The 13,488-nt window shown below is 50.0% G+C and overlaps 1 protein-coding gene across 1 annotated transcript in view; it reads right to left on the reverse strand.

The window, feature by feature from the left end:
• C2CD2 (C2 calcium dependent domain containing 2) overlaps positions 565-13,488 on the reverse strand; it is a 65,207-nt gene continuing 52,283 nt past the window's right edge. The window contains exon 14 of the mRNA XM_018051681.1: positions 565-4,839. Coding sequence (XP_017907170.1) covers positions 4,619-4,839 — 221 coding nt within the window. The 3' untranslated portion in view covers positions 565-4,618. The remainder of the gene's footprint in view (positions 4,840-13,488) is intronic.

Raw genomic sequence — 13,488 nt, forward strand, 5'->3', positions numbered from 1 at the left:
TCTGACACAAGCAGGGAAGCTGATAAGCAGCCAAGATGTGAGGCCTTGAGGGCTGGCACCGGATACTCTGTCTGCGTGCCCCTCCTGGCCCCTGCCCACCCCTACCCCCAGAACCTGCAGCCTGGGTCCCAGCCATCCTGGGGCCCCACCTGGCATCTACCCCTCCAACTCTCAGGCGGCTGGGGTAGGGTGATGATGGCGGCATGGTGGATGGATAGCGGTTTCACCCCAAGGGGAACAGTGTTTCCCAAAAGGCCCTGGGGATCACACAGGGTCACATACCCACCCAGGGACCCAGGCCAAGAGACCCTGAGTGGCAGGCAGCACCTACAATTCACCGGTGCCCTGAAGTCCACTGGAGACACTGTCGTTCCAGTAAATGACTTTAGCCCCAGGCTTAAAGCAGGTGCTTAGTGGCATATGAATCATTTAGGAAGAATGTTAGGACAGCTCCTCCTCCAACCACCTGACCAGGGTCACACTTGACGAGAGAAAGACCAGGATTCCCAGACCCTCGGAGAAGCTGAGGGACACGGGCGCAACACAGGACTCAGCAAAGGCAACTCAGTGTTTAGTGCTCTGTGGGCCATTTATTTCCTTCCAAGACCATTTGCGTTCCAGCCACATCTTCCCGGAATGAACCCAACCAGACAAGGTCAGTACGAGACCGCAGTCTGTTTTTAAAGTGCTACCCAGGAATACAATCACGGTCGGGTAAATTCATCACCACGCTTGGTCATCAAGCCAGACCTCTCCGCATACCTGGAAACCCTTCTGTTTTCTTCTTTAAAAAAAAAAAAAAAAATTGTAGCTTTGATACAACACTGGGGAGGGGGTACCTATAAGCCTAAATTATAAATGGCACATTACTGGTCGTTTGGAAGCTGGGGGAATGGGGCTGTGCTGTGCCCAGGCATGTCCAACCCTTTGCAACCCCATGGACTGTAGCCTGCCAGGCTCCTCTGTCCATGGGATTTCCCAGGCAAGAACACTGGAGTGGGTTACCATTTCCTCCTCCAGGGTGAATGGGGCAGTTTGTTGCATTTTGACTGCTTCCTCATCTGGAAGGAAGGAATGCCAAAAAAAAAAAAAGAAGAAGGAGGAAGCAGAGAGGTGTAACCTGAGTTTGCTTCGTAGGACTAGCAGTGCTGATGTCCCCGGGCTGCTTGCTTTGGTCATCACGCCTTCACAGGTTTGGGATGGTGGTGGCAGGACCTGGCAACAGGGTCGAGGCTGGTGCTGAGACCTGTTTTTCATCTGATGGAGTTAAATGTTCTGGCTTCCAACAGCCACCAATTTATATTTCAAGTTTTAAGACTGAGGGCCATGAGAACATTACTCAGAAAACATTTGAATTGAGTGGCAGCAGTGTAAATTAACCTTTCCCTTTCTGTTCAAGAAGAAAACGTACAGCATTCTTCTATAGACGTGGCCAGTAAGACCAATCAAACGTCTGGACAGGCACCCAGCTTGTGACTGGCTGGCAGCAACAGGCCGGGTAGTTATCTCTAGAAATCCCCGGATGCTTGTGGACTTAAACTTGAGACCTGATGGAAATAAAGTGCTTGGTCTAAACCTTCTTCCTCACAGCAGGTTTTCAGCCAGAATGATGAGATGGGTACTTCTGTTGATGCTACATGAAATCAGACACACACCTAAAGGTCCATTTCATTCCTCAGGAAATAACACAAGCTCATCCTTAAACAAATCCAATAGAAGTATTGACAACTTATTAAAACAGACATGAGCAGCTGGTTCCAGACATACAGATACACATTAATATTAGTGTTCATGAGAAATTGCTTTCAAAGCACCACTCTGCAAGAAATTTCATCAAAACAATATTAAAAGCCCCCAAACCACTCTCACGTGTGGAAAAGGTAAAGGGAATGAAGTGATTTACAATAAGTAGGTTTTGCATTTGGTGTATAATCGTAACTGATGTTTGGTGTCAATGACATTTAACATAAATACCCTACACTATTAAAAAATACACCTGGATAAACAACTTGGAAATGAAACATTCACAGTATCAATACAGCCCGTGTTCTCACGGCACTACCCTGACCCCACCTCTCATTTTTCTTGTCTTATTCCTATGTCAGTGTCCTCTGTCACTTCCGAAAAACCCATTTGCCGGAGACTAATGTACGTGCGTCTGGAAGGTGGGCTCCTGGAGTGACTTAAATGTACAGGTTCTTGATGTGCATCTAATAGACACCAGCAGACACACATGTCGTCAGTACACACTCCCTCTCGCGCCAGCCCATGTGCTTCTCCCTCCCTCACAGGTTGGAAGGAGAGCCCCGGACACTTCCCCAGGACCCTGAAGAGGTGTCAGGTCTTGAGAAAGTTGAGAAGCAGAGCCCTGGATGAAGGTATGGAGCAGTGAGCAGGATGCTCATGGGGTTGTTCAGGAATGGGAATGGCTACGACTTCTTTTAGAGCGAGAAAGTTGAAACTAAAAAGTTGAGTTCGAATCAAATAAAAAATTGCACTGACAACTTCTGATCAGTGCCTGACATTCTGACATACACAATACCTTCTTAGAATTAATTGTGAAATGTCACAGGTTCTGCCGATCACATGAGAAAGGACAAGAATCCCTCAAGTGAAACAGAACACTGATGGGACCATTGGTTCCAAAAGCCTAGTAGTGATTTCTAGTCTGTGGGGACTAACTTGGTATGAACATACTAGATTTTGGAATGCCAGGTGCTAATTTACAGAGATAACAATTGGAGTATAATCTTTAAAAGCAATGTATGCTAAAAAAAAAAAGGAATTTTACAGTCAGTTGATAACTCTTGGGACACCTAAGGATTTTGAATAGTGCGTTTTAAAACAAAATTCTTAGTTTTTACGTTTTTTGATGTGGGCCATTTTTAAAGTCTTTATTGAACCTGTTTCAGTATTGGTTCTGATGTTTATATTCTAGGTTTTGGCCACGAGGCATGTGGGATCTTAGCTCTCTGGCCAGGGATTGAACCCATACCCCCTACACTAGCAGGTAAAGCCTTAACCACTGGACCACCAGGGAAGTCCCTATAATAAAATTCTTAATGTTATTTTCTAATCTCATCCTCAAAAAGAAAAAAAGTAGGAAAGAATTCTATAAACTTGATTTTTATAAACGTTTCTGCTCATCCCTGGCTCCCTTACCCGTGACGTATATGTTGAAGGAGTCACAAAAGCACCTCTGGATAGGGACTCACCCAATTTCATATCTGTGACAGAAGCCAAGTGTTCATAATCGCCTTCGAGTCTTACGAACAAAAGTGGATCTTATGCAAAACCTGTCATCAGGATGACAGGTGCTCCTTAATGAGCATTTCTCCTAAGAGTGCCTCATCCAGAAGGAGTGAAAACCTGTGACTGGACCCCAGGGGATGGGCTCACGGATGAGGAACGTGGTTCCCCCCAGGGGAAAGGTGAATTGATGAGGAAGGTAGTTTGGAAGATCCATAGGGTACTAACATCGTGTGCCAAGCTCACTGTTTTTTTCCACTGGAAATTAAAACAAGGGCCTCCCAAGAGCGGCTGAGCACTGTTCACAGTAGCATTCTGAAGAGCTCCTAAAAGAAATCTGTTGTATGTTTGGCTCATTTGTTATTAAACTTCCATTCCTAAGACTCACACCTGAGACATAAAATGATTTCCTCCTTTGCCCTGATAGTACTTTGTTTCAGCTGTTGGCAATATTTGGCAAAACCTTGAACTAAAGAAAAACCACGTATGTATGGTGAACACAACCTTGTGTCTGTGGCTTATTGCTCCTGACTTCATCTGACGGGCTGGCTGCTCTCCTGTGAGCCCGGACGGCAGACGGCAGGGAAAACATTCCGTGTGTTGACTGCTCTGTTGGTATTATTATAGCTTCTGACGCTATTCAGAAAAATGTAAAACCACGTAAGGATTTACATATCTCCTACTTGCAAATAGGCTCAAAGTAAACTTAGAAAAGTGTTCAGCATAATATGCATAGGATATATTTAGTATTTGCATAATTTTTCAAGTTATATGGCTAATATCAAAGGCAAGTGTCTTCCTACATTTGTCAGTGTTTCCGTTACTGCGGTGATTTCTCTGTTTGCCCGTGTCCCTCCTATCAGTCCTCAGGGGCAGCCGTACTTTTTACTCTGAGTAGCCAATCAGGAGAGGTGACCCATCCATTCCATTCACAGTGACAGCACGGAGGGACCGCCCCCTTTGCTATGTGGTCCAGGCACCAACCAAGGTTAGAGCACGGAGGACCGGGCTCGTTTCCCCAGCTGCCCATCCACAGCCCCTTACAGTGAGTTCCACAGCTCGCACAGGAAGTATCCTCCCATTTAACTTCAGTTCTCAGCTGTGAGCACAAACGGTGGAGTCTTCGGGTCCCCTAGCTTCTGGTGGCAAACTGGGCTTTGCAGGTTCTCTTCAGGGAAACCTCCTGGATGGAGACTGTTTTTCTGTGTGTTTTTTTTTTTTTCCCTTTAAAAGACAAAATGGTTGGGAAAACCCCAGCTAGATGGTGGACAGGGCGGCCGTCCAGCAGCTTGCTGGCCCTGTGGCTGTATCCCGGCAGGCGGTGATGGTGGGTCCGCACCTGCAGCTTACCTAGAGAGGGGGCACCGGCCTACGGGCAGGGGTCCGAGGGGGCGCCATTCAGGGTGCTCTGGCCCCGGTGCCTGGAGAGCAGCTTCTTGTTCAGGATCCGGGAGAGCGTCACCCCCTTCCTCCGTGCCCCATCAGGCTGCTGCAGGAACACAAGGTCGTTGTGTGACTGGCTCAGGCCGGGGTCTTTCTGCTGGTGCCGCCGGCGGAAGAAGAGCTTGGCACCCTTCCTTAAAATTCCTCCTGAAAGAGCAAGGCACAGGGTCAGAGGGCTGTGGCGAGAGGCTGGGACGTGCCCGGGAGGGAAGGAGAGAAGGCAGCTCCAGTGACTAACACAGGCAGCCTGTGACTGCAAGTGCAGAAAGGTAGCTGGGTCAGGCCTGTGCGCAACACAAGAGCTCCCAAGGTGTAGTGAGCAGAGCAGCTTAAAACATGAGAGTAGGGGCAGCAGGCTGGACTGTCCCTTGGAATCCATTCCCAGGGAAGGCACTCAGATCCCAGACTTTAAGGGATCCCCCAGCCCTACCCACTCCTTGTCATGAGGAACAGTATAAGTAGCAGAGCAGGGCTCTAATGACCCAGAAAGGGTGCTCCGATATTAAAACCAAATAAAGGACTCTGACAGAAATGATTTTCACCTTCTTAGGAAAGTTGTTTAGTCCCTGAGTCGTGTCCGACTCTTTGCAACCCTGTCGACTGTAGCCCGACAGGCTCCTCTGTCCATGGGATTTCCCAGGCAAGAATACTGCAGTGGGTTGCCATTTCCTTCTCCAGGGGATCTTCCTGACCCAGGGATCAAACCCGCATCTCCTGCATTAGGGCAGGTGGATTCTTTACTTCTGAGCCACCTGGGAAGCCCCTTAGGAAAGTGAAATAACACTTATTCTTTTGGGGAGGAAGAGCTTTTATAACTCCAGATCCAGTATGTGTCTATCAAGCTAAGTCACATGAAATGTCTGTTACTTGATCACTTTTGATCTACAAAACCTCAATTTTGCTTGTTCCAACCTATGCGGATTCAACGTAAAATGATGGAACGTGAAATAGAAAAAATATAGCAGCAGCAATAATTTCAACGGCGATGGTTCCTTAAAGGTTAAAGGCCAGCTACCACAGCAACGGGACAGAGCCCATTAACCTGCTTTCATTTCCACAAACTAGTTTAACACCCTGTGAACAAGGCCCAACAGGGTCCTTTCCAGTCAGGCTGTGAAACCCATGGCCATTTGCATGTAGGAGTTAAGGACTTTGAAAGAGGAATGGCTTGACGTCCCCAGTGAGGAGCTTTATAGCTAATCTGGCAATTCATTCTTTTCATGACAGATCCAGCGAGTACTTCAAAAGCTGTAACATATGCCGAAACCATCCGGCTTTATCCAAACGGGAGGCCAGAGAGCAACACTTTGCTCTTCTAGCTGAAACGTTCAGCCAGTTGTGAAATCTGACCCAGTCTTGTCCACAGACCTTTGCAGGATCAGCACTGACTGTGGGGAAGGCATCAATCCTGTGAATTTCAGAGGCCACACCCTAGACCTGAACTTAAGGATGCCCGTCCTACTTGCTCTGCCCAGAATGGATGGGTCTCCTCTCCTGATTGGCTGCTCCAAATAAAAAGTGCAGCCACTCCTGTGGACTGAGAGGTGGGACAGAGAAACAGAGAAACCACCACGGGAACGAAGGCACTATGACAAATGTAGGAAGACATCTGATTTTGATGTTAGCCATTTACCTTGAAAACTTAGGAGCTTCTGTGCGGAAGCTCAAGAGAAATGGGCTGAATTTCATTCGGTCAAAGTTGCCCCCAAAGACTTGTTTTGATTTTCTCTTTGGATACAATCACCTTCCAAGAAGGCTGAATAGGATATACATATATACATCAGTCAGTTCAGTTCAGTCCCTCAGTCGTATCTGACTCTTTGAGACGCCATGGATTGTAGCACGCCAGGCCTCCCTGTCTATCACCAACTCCCAGAGTTTCCTCAAACTCATGTCCATTGAGTTGGTGATGCCATCCAACCATTTCATCCTCTGTGTGTATATATATTTATAGTTATATATATTCATAATTATATGCATTATATGTATATATTTACAATTATTATAAGTATATATAATTGCTGCTGCTAAGTCACTTCAGTCATGTCTGACTCTGTGCGACCCCATAGATGGCAGCCCACCAGGCTTCCCCGTCCCTGGGATTCTCCAGGCAAGAACACTGGAGTGGGCTGCCATTTCCTTCTCCAATGCATGAAAGTGAAAAGTGAAAGTGAAGTCGCTCAGTTGTGTCCGACTCTTAGCGACCCCATGGACTGCAGCCTACCAGGCTCCTCCATCCATGGGATTTTCCAGGCAAGAGTACTGGAGTGGGGTGTCATTGCCTTCTCCAATATATAATTGAAAATATATAAAAATATCTATATACTTGTAAATATATATATATACACAGAGGATGAGAAGGTTGGATGGCATCACCGACTCAATGGACATGAGTTTGAGAAATGGCAATCCACTCCAGTATTCTTGCCTGGAAAATCCCACGGGCAGAGGAGCCTGGTGGGCTACAGCCCATGGGTTGCAAGAGTCGGACACGACTTAGTGACTAAACCACCACCACCAACGTTGGGAGGTGGTGTGTGGGGGCTTGAGGGAGGCTGGAAGGGGGACAAAGCATAAAGGTGAATGTAAGTCTCAGTGGCTTTACTCCAAGTCAACGGGCCTGACTGGCTGCTCCCTGGACCTCAGAGGTCCATTCCCGGATCCACTCTAATCCCTGGAAGATGCAGCGGATCTCAAAAAAGCCGCCAGGCAGGGTGCGTGATGGCAGGAGTCACCACCAGCCCCGGGGCCTGACTCTGGAGTCTGGCCAGTGGGGTGGATACAGTGACGCCTGATGGCTAATGACCTAGGGATTCAAATGTCCCGGAGGCTCCCAGCCTGGCCGGGTTCCCTTGGGTTGGGGTGGGAGGCACTTAGGAGGTATTTCCGGTCTACAGGTAGTTGCTCTGGGTTAAGTTCACAGTCACTCAGTCATGTCCGACTCTTTGTGACCCCATGGACCGCAGCACACAGGCTTCAGCCCCTCAAATAGCATGTAAATGTGGGGCTGTCCCATCAGAACAGAGGAGAGGGAGGGAGGTCCGAGGGACCCATCTGGTTAATCTAGACTCTAATCCCACTTCCCATTCCCATCTCCCTGGGGTGGCGGACAGGGCATGGAGGTGTGGGGAGGGGAGCAGACTGGTCTGTCCCCCAGGCCAGCTGCAGACCTAGCGATGTGGAAGCCAGCAGTAAGAGAACCTCCCCTCGAACACTCCATCCACAAAGCCCATTTCACACGTGTCCCTGTGCTGAAATCCCACCCGGGGTTTGGAGCCAGGGTCTGAGGTGTGAGTGGGGGCAGTGTCACAGTTTGCATCTTGTCCATCCAGAATTCTTATGCTGGGGTCCTAAACCCAGGTCCTCAGAATGTGACCTTATTTAGAGAGATGGTCATGACATTGGTGATTCAGTTATAGCAAGGTCATTAGGACAGGTGCTAATCAAGTATGACTGGGCTCCTTATAAAAAGGGGAAGTTTGAACAGAGGCACCCTGGGAAACGCCACGTGAAGGTGAAGGCAGAGCTCAAGGTGACGCGTCTACAAGCCAAGAGGCAATATGCTATGTTGTCAGCAATCCCCCCGACCCCAAAGCTGGGGGAGTGGCTGGGACAGACCCTCCTTCCCAGCCGCAGGAGCAACCAGCCCTGCCCACACCTTGATCTTGGACTTCCAGCCTCTGGAACTCAGAGAAGCAATCTCTGTTGTTTAAAGCACCTCACCTCTGGAGCTCTGTTTCAACCACCCCCAGGATCTAACACAGACGAGACAGGGAAGGGGAAGATCTGACTTAGGATGAGGATCCTGAAACGGCAGCCGCGTCCTCCTGTATCCTTGAACCCTGGACACCGGGTGGAAGATCACGCTGCCCTCCCTGCCAGGCACACGCACGGTTTCTGGTCCTCATCCTCCACCCTCTGGAGCAGGTGGGCTCTGTTGTAAACTTTGCCTGCTCGGTGTCAGTGCAGAACCGGATGCTGTCTCATGTGCTCTGGCGCAGATCAACCCCTAACCTGACACGACTTGTCGCGGCTTCTCTGGGGACATCAGCTTCTTGGACAGAGCATGGTCTTGTGAGGGGCGAGACTGAGGATTGCACCTCTACAAGCTGCAGCCCAGGTTACGTTTCCCAGCCACCTCCGAGGGTGCTCTCATCTCTTGCTTACAAATAAGGAAGTAAAGACTCAGAGAGGGACATGCTCTGTCCTGCAAAGTTTGGCTCCTCTGCGCTGCTGAGGATGCATCTAAGCTGGAGTTGGCCAGCGGGCATCTGGAGGGCCGGTCTGCCACGTTGCCACTGGGGAGTCCTCCAGAGGGTGGAACTGAGCAGTTCTCAGAGGGAGCGCAGAGCAGAGCCCTGCTCTTTGGCAGGGACTTGGATAGGCTTCTGGGCGTGATGAAAGGCATGCCGGTGGCCTGGGGAGCACACAATATTCCAGCACTGTGAGCCCTTCTCCAGGCTCCACAGTTTAACTCATCACACGTGAAGAAGGACCAGTACAAGCCGAGGTTATTCCATGTGATCGTCTGTCTAAACTTAGTCACTCAAGCACAGTGAGCTTCAGGGTAAATAACTGGGGATGGACACAGCCACGGGTGCGCTTGGTGGATGCTGATGCGGCCGCAGCACGGTAGGTCGTAGCTCGGGCGGGCAAGTGCACTCTTCTGTGCAGGGAGGCAGGACCATTCAGAGCCACCACGATCAGCACACTGGCACCCAGCGTCCTGTGTCAGTTTGCCCAGCGTGCCCAGTGACTCCATCTGGCACTGAGCTGAGTGTTGCTGGGAAGCCCCTGTCCGTGTGGTCCAAGCCTCCCATCTGTGCCTGAGCCCTAGGAGATACCCCAGGCGACGTGCATGGCCTTCATCCAATCAACTGAGAACAAAGAGGAAGGATCCCTGGGCAGAGATTCTGCCTTAAGACTGCGGCATCAGCTCCTGTCTGCCCTGCAGGTTCCAGACTCACCCACACAAACCAGATCCCTGAAATCTAGAACCAATCAATTCTGTTTCCCTGGAGAACCCCGATGACACAAGAATTCTAGTTTGGAAGGTCACACCTTCCCCGGACCCCAGAATCTGTCACTCTTTGCTGATGGGGGAACTCACAACCATGGGGCAATGGAGTGGGGCTGTTTGGATTTAACAAGCCCACCTCATTCACCTGACGGGCAGGAAGCACGGCTCAGACCTCACTCCCGATCTTAAAGATGCCTGAAGGTCAAATGTGAAAATGGGTTACAAGAAATTTAAGGCAAATAACCAAAATCTTAGATGGCACCAGGAAGAGAAAAAAAAAAATCTTTCCCTGGTTCCAGCAAGGTTGCTGCTGCTAAGTCGCTTCAGTCATGTCTGCCTCTGTGAGACCCCATAAATGGCAGCCCGCCAGGCTCCCGTCCCTGGGATTCTCCAGGCAAGAACACTGGAGTGGGTTGCCATTTCCTTCTCCAATGCATGAAAGTGAAAAGTGAAAGTGAAATCGCTCAGTCGTGTCCGATTCTTAGCGACCCCATGGACTGCAGCCTACCAGGCTCCTCCGTCCATGGGATCTTCCAGGCAAGAGTACTGGAGTGGGGTGCCATTGCCTTCTCCACCAGCAAGGTTAATTAAAAAAAAAAAAAAAAAAATATATATATATATATATATATACACACACACACACACACACAAGGCTCAAGTATAAACACGTTGTTGTTGTTCAGTTGCTCAGTTGTGTCCAACCCTTTTGCGACCCTATGGACTGTAGCCTGCCAGGCTCCTCTTTCATGGGATTTCCCATGCAAGAATACTGGAGTGGGTTGCCATTCCCTTCTCCCAGGGATTGAACCTGCGTCTCCTACATTGGCAGGTGTATTGACAGGTGTATTCTTTACCACTGGCACCCCCTCCCGAGAAACCCCATAAACTCATATATGAAGGAATTAAAAATAATTACTCTATTTAATGTTGCAGATACTCCCCACTTTATTCCTGGTTGTTTCCACAGTTTAACTGACATAAATCACTCATGGAAAAAATTTGTCCCAACATCTTACAGACAGGGGAACAGTGACCAAAAGTAAACTTGTAAGTTGCAGTTTGCTACCCAAAGGACAGCTCTAGATTTCAAGGGGAACCATAGACAGCCCATTCCTAGGAATGACTACCTTTTAGAACCAAGGACAGTTATGGAAGCCGGTCTGTCTGTATTTCTCGGCGAGGTGGTGTCGTCACATCAGCTAACACAGTTCTGTCTTTCCCTGAGATGCTGGTCCCCTACCACCTGACCAGGGCACTTTGAAGGAGGAAGGTGGGGGAACTAGCATCCTGGGAAGGTCAAACTGGGAAGGGATGGGAGGAAGAAGGAAGTGGGGAGGTTATTTAACTTCCAGCTCAGTTAGGATTATCTGCTTTCCTCATAGCAAGACTATTCTTAATTAAAAAAATATATATAAAACAAAAATAACTTACTGTGTAGGCAATTAACTCTGGTTGGCATAGCGATCCTCTTAAGTTAAAGGGGATGAGCAGGAGATGGAGAAAAGGAAGACGTGAAAAGAAAAGTTTGCAACAGCAAAGTCAGAATGCGAGACGGTAAGAGTTTGAAGCATTTACATCACACAACATAGGACGCTGCTGAGCAGGACGTTGGTTTGTTTGTCTTACTTTTGAATATTTTTCAAAGTCTCCACCAATGCTTTTGTTCTGACTTGTGGTAAAACAGACATAAAACGTACCATCTTAGCCACTTCTAAGTCTGGTTTGTCTTAAGCGCATTCGCAGTGTGGTATAAGCACACCAGGGCTTTGTTAAGCTAAAAATAAAACTAGTTTGAGGAATGCACTTCCTGTCTTGGCTGCATCATCACAGTAAGTAGATTTCCAATCAGCAGAATTCCAGGGGAATTCTAACAGGCTGGCAGGTCTCGGAAAGCTAACTTCCTCCTATGCCAGGAGACATAGGTGGTTCTTAATCTGAAAACTGGTTTTTAGTTTAAAAAGGAGAGCTGCCTCCTTGTCACCAGTTTTGGTGGAAGACAGCAACTATCTGCACAACGCAGAATCATCTAAGGTTCTGACAACAGATCTCTCAGATAACACTGGAATATAAAGCACTTTCCTTAAGTGCTACCAAATGGGTCCCTTTAAAACATCCTGGGTCTGTGAAGCCCTAGGAGTGAGGTGCGTCCTGTGAGCCCAGCGCCACCCGCCAGGGCTCAGAGTGTAGGGCCAGCACATCTGTGGGCACCAGGTCCCCAGGAATGAGGGTGTCACCCATCCCGCCAGTCACGGGAGAGAAGCAGGGTGGCCAGGACACAGCAAGGACAAACACCGCAGGGAGAGCGCTCCCTGGGAGGACCGGCAGAGGGAGGGAGGGAGGAGGGAACAGCGGTCTCCAAATGCACCTGGGTTGGAGAGGCTCAGCCTTTCAGAATGGACTGAGGGCAGGAGGCAGGGTCAGCTTCTGTGAGAAGAGCAGACGGACGACTGCTGGTCTGTTGGGCACAGAAGGGGCGCACCCACCGGTTCCCCGTGTGTCCACTGCCCAGCGCCCACCTGCGTGCCTTAGGTCCAGGTGAGCCCCCTTGGGCGGCTCTGGCCCCAAGACGCTGGGGACGGGGGGCGGGGGCTGGTGCATGCTGGGCTGTGGACCAACAACCAGGCCACCTCTTCCACAACAGAAGCCAGGAAGCCGCCACAGAGCCAGTGCTCAGGTCACCGCTCCCCATGCCACTCCTGGTCACCCGACAGGGCCCTGGGGGTAAGGTCTCAACACTGGGCAGGGGGCAGATGGAGTCTGATCTTCATCTCAGGGTCTGGAACCACACCCAGGAATCCTCTCCTTTCTCTCCCTTCCTCTTCTCACTTCTGCCTCCTCCCCCATCTATCCTGATCTGATCTGAGGCAGTGGGTCAAGGGGGAGAGACAGGAATCGAATGGGGAGGGCTCTCCAGCTCCATCCCAAGGATACCGGGGCTGTCCTGTGCCCCGAGGTGTGATGAGTGGCACCCCGGCCTCGACCTGGCTGAGGCCAGCAGCACCCCCAACTCCCAGCTACGACAGTTGAAATTCTCCAGCTACATCCGGCATCCCCTGGGGAGGGGACACGACTGCCCCAAGCAGGGATCACTGCACTCGTCCATGGCACCAAGAACAAAGGAGCAGAAGGCAGAGCCCCTGACCACGGTTCTCGACCCGTGAGATTCCTAATATCTACCCTTGCTGAGGAGCCAGGACAGAGCTGTACCCAGGACTCCCGGATTGGCCCCAGCCCCTGCCTCGGCTCTCCTCTCCCATGCTCTGCACCGGGACCTCCTATAACCGCCGGCCGGTGGGGTTCTCGGGGAGGCGGCCACCTGCAGTAGGTACATCCCTGTGCATAGAGGAGGGAGCTGAGACTCAGCGAGTCTTGAAGCCTCACATCTAGAGCTGGCCGAACCTCTGGGCTAAATTCTCTTGCCAAGTATCTTCAGGTCACCATCGTGCCAAAGCGCTGTCTGGGTTAAACTGCACACTGAAGAAATGTACAGATTTAAAGCCCTGTTTTAGTGCTAATGCGAAACAGTCGCTTATTCTAATACAGTGATTACCTCACCTCCGCACATGTGTTAAGCTAACTGGCTAATTTTCTAGGGAGCTCTCTCCCCGTGGGTCCTGCCAGGGCTGAGTGGGGAGGTCTGGTTTGGTTTCAGTTGGAGGGAAGCGTCTGAGAGGCATGCAAGTGCAGAGGAGCCCTTCTGTGCAGCTGAGGGGACCCCAGTCTTGGCCCAGCTGGTCTCCTTGGCTCCGTCGTGGTGTGTGGCTCCTGGAGGCCCC

Source organism: Capra hircus, chromosome 1, assembly GCF_001704415.2.
Source record: "Capra hircus breed San Clemente chromosome 1, ASM170441v1, whole genome shotgun sequence".
Lineage (NCBI taxonomy): Eukaryota > Metazoa > Chordata > Mammalia > Artiodactyla > Bovidae > Capra > Capra hircus.